General features: G+C 59.8%; 1 protein-coding gene across 1 annotated transcript; it reads right to left on the bottom strand.

Moving 5' to 3' along the window:
- Positions 1-304: 304 nt before the first annotated feature.
- LOC119268499 lies at positions 305-2,204 on the bottom strand. Its single transcript, XM_037550153.1, has 2 exons — positions 1,501-2,204; positions 305-1,300 (listed from the first exon to the last, which is right to left on the bottom strand). The coding sequence occupies exons 1-2, from the start codon at positions 2,067-2,069 to the stop codon at positions 619-621; spliced, it is 1,251 nt and encodes a 416-aa protein (XP_037406050.1). The 5' UTR covers positions 2,070-2,204; the 3' UTR covers positions 305-618.
- Positions 2,205-2,907: the final 703 nt, after the last annotated feature.

Raw genomic sequence — 2,907 nt, 5'->3', positions numbered from 1 at the left:
GCCGAGGGCGCGGGGGGTGCGAGGCGAGTCGGGGGAAGAAAACCTTGACTTTTCCCCTGTCGGTGTGGGCCAGGCGTGCTTTTCCCTAGCGCCAGAGCCCCCAACTGCTCCCAGCGCGCCGGGTTCGGCCTGTGACCGCCGGGCGGAAAAAAGGTCCGAACTGACGATTTTCAGCATCCTGGGGGCGCGACTGGGCCGTTTTTTCGGCGCCGGCGCCAAAAAGTGGCCTGGGGGCCCTGTTGGGGGCGCGGCTGGAGATGCCCTAAGTAATTTTTTTTGCATGGTAAAGCACTGTAGTTCTCTCTTGGTTCACAGACGTTTTTCTTTTTCTTAGAGATAGAGAAGGTACATACCGGATTTATGACAGAAGCACGCACAGGGACACACCACTCCTTATCTAAAACCACACTCACGCCATCACCTGTCCGCGTCGACCAAGCCATCACCTATTCGACGGCCCCAGCGGCATGGAGGGGAGAACAGAGGAGGTACCACTCGGATGATCGTGGGGGCCTTTGTTGCCACGTCTGGCCAAACACCTCTCCCATGAACAATAATCCCACACGCTACCTTGCCCACTGTACGTACAGACACAAGCAACACGTACGGCGGTTCGGTTCAGCGGCAGATGGTTGGCGCCGGCGGCCAGAGGCGCGAGAAGGTAGACGACACGGCGATGCCGGCCATGTTGAGGCCCTTGGCGCCGCCCCAGTCCGGCACCGGCACCCATCTCCACTCGCCGCGCGCGCGGTCGTACGACAGCCACACCAGGTCCCACGCGCCCCTGCAGTTGGAGATGAGCACCAGCCTCATGACGCCCTCCCTCTCCGCTAGCAGCCCCGTCATCACGGCGTACGGCTTCCTGAACCCTTCGATCAGCTCGCCCGGCACCGTGGACACCAGCTGCCAGTCGCCTCCCACCTCCGGCCCAAGCCCGTAGAGGTCCACACCGGCCACCAACTTCACCCGAGTCCGGCTCGGCTCGTCGATCACCGTTGATCGGACCACCACGGTGCTGCCGTCGCCGTACACGTGGAGCCGATCGCCGTGGCCGCCGGCGTTCGGGTTGTGCGGGAACCGCGGGCGGAAGAAGACCGGCCTGTCCACGCCCGGGCCTGAGTACACCATCACGCAGTCCGGCCCGGCGTGGGCAGCGCACAGGTACGTGCCGTCCCCGTCGGGACCTGCCGGTGCGGCGGGACCATTTGCCAGCACCGCCTCCGATGACTGCCACGCGTCGGTGTCAGACTGATACTCGAAGAGAACGGGCGTGTTGTTCACCATCTCGGCGAAGAGAAACCTTGTTGAAGAGAAAAAGAAAAAAAAAAGATGAGACGTATCATCATCAGATTAAATCGTACTACATCTACAAAACAATCAGATGAATAATAACCGCTGTGAAATGTAATACGAAGAGCGTCAAGGTTAGTGCTGTTTTTTTACAGAGAAAAGAAAAGAAAAGAGGATTTCCAGAGTCCTCCGAAAGAAAAGGACGTGTACCTAAACTGGCTTGATCCGGGGGGATCGGCCACGAGCTTGAGGCCGAAGCGACGCCAGGACGAGGTGCCGCGGGGGCCGAGCGGGGACGGCGGGAGGCGCCGGGCCGACTGGGCCGAGAGGTCAACCACCACGAGCTCGCGGCGGCCGTTGGCGGCGAACAGGAAGGAGCTGCCGGATGCGGCGAGGAAGTAGAGGTCCTCTCCCGGCGGCACGGCGGGGGAGATGATGTCCGAGACGGGGATGCGGAACCAGCGGCCGGACGGCCCGTGGAAGCCCCGTAGCGCGGCGCCGCGGGGCGGGAGCTTCTTGAACACGAGGAGCCACGCGGCGGCCGGGGCGGGGCCGGACGAGACGGAGGACAGGTGGTAGAAGCGGCGGAAGTCCGGGGAGGAGATGAGGTGGGACAGGGGACGGGCGACGGAGCGGACGCGGAGCAGCTCCGGGAGCGCGAGGCGGATGAGGATCTCGTGGAGGAGCTCCGACGGCAGGAGCAGCAGGGTCCCGAGGGCCGTGGTGGCGGTGCTCGCCGGGGAGGAGTGGTGGTCGCCGGCGAGGTGGTGGTCGGACATGGGAGGGGTTTGTTGAGGTTTAATTTCTTGGGGATGGGGATCGGGATTGTTGGTTTGGGAGACAAGTTTGCCGGGTCTTGCTCTTTATACAGGGCTGGCGAGACGGTTTTTCGGTTGTTTGACCTGGTGCGCTAAATCTCTAGTTCATCGGGTTTTGGATTTCTTTCTTGTGGACAGGGATGAAGGAGAGATGTTTTATAGGGCTCCGCTCACTTTATTCTACGTACATGAAAAAAAGGAATTCTTTTCTGTTCTCTGCTCTCCGGGCGGTGCGTGATCCCACTAAAATTGTTTGTGTCGAATGTGAAGTCTGCAATGAAATGCAAAAAAACACCACAATGTCATTAGCAGCAAACCAACACATTACATTTTGTTGTAAAAATCATCGCACCAGAAAATTGGCAGTGACAAAAAAAGAAACACCGATGATAAGTGCTAATTGGTTTGATTACTTTACTAATTGCTCCAAGTGTAGGCGGGGACGCATTACTTCACTAATTGCCCCGACCCGATCGCCACGCCTAGGAAAAGCCCCGCTCCGGCCGCGCCCATCACCGGCGCCAAGGCCAGGCTCGCTGCGTCCAAGGACCATCACAGACGACATCGCCGCAACGGCTCCAAGTCGTGGTCCTGGGCGTCTGGCATCATCTGGGAGTAACCAAAGAGCCTGTTGAGCTACCGGAGCGCGACGGCGACCGCGCACGTGCATGACCCAAATACCCCTGCCTCACCTTGTAAGCCATGATGGACAATTGCACGTCGCTGCACGTGAGGAAGAAGTACAACACCGCCCTACTGTCCTCGACGTCCTTCTATTCGAGTGCTGGGGCGAGCGCTG

The sequence above is a fragment of the Triticum dicoccoides genome, chromosome 3A (genome assembly GCF_002162155.2).
Source record: "Triticum dicoccoides isolate Atlit2015 ecotype Zavitan chromosome 3A, WEW_v2.0, whole genome shotgun sequence".
NCBI lineage: Eukaryota > Viridiplantae > Streptophyta > Magnoliopsida > Poales > Poaceae > Triticum > Triticum dicoccoides.
Note: the sequence above shows the minus strand (reverse complement) of the source record. Positions and strands in the feature narration are given on the sequence as shown.

Excerpts from the sequence above, each read along its gene's own strand:
- LOC119268499 (XM_037550153.1), bottom strand. The coding sequence starts at position 2,069 with ATGTCCGACCACCACCTCGCCGGCGACCACCACTCCTCCCCGGCGAGC. Across the intron at positions 1,301-1,500 it reads CCCGGATCAAGCCAGTTTAG|GTTTCTCTTCGCCGAGATGG; the intron begins GTACACGTCCTT and ends CTCTTCAACAAG.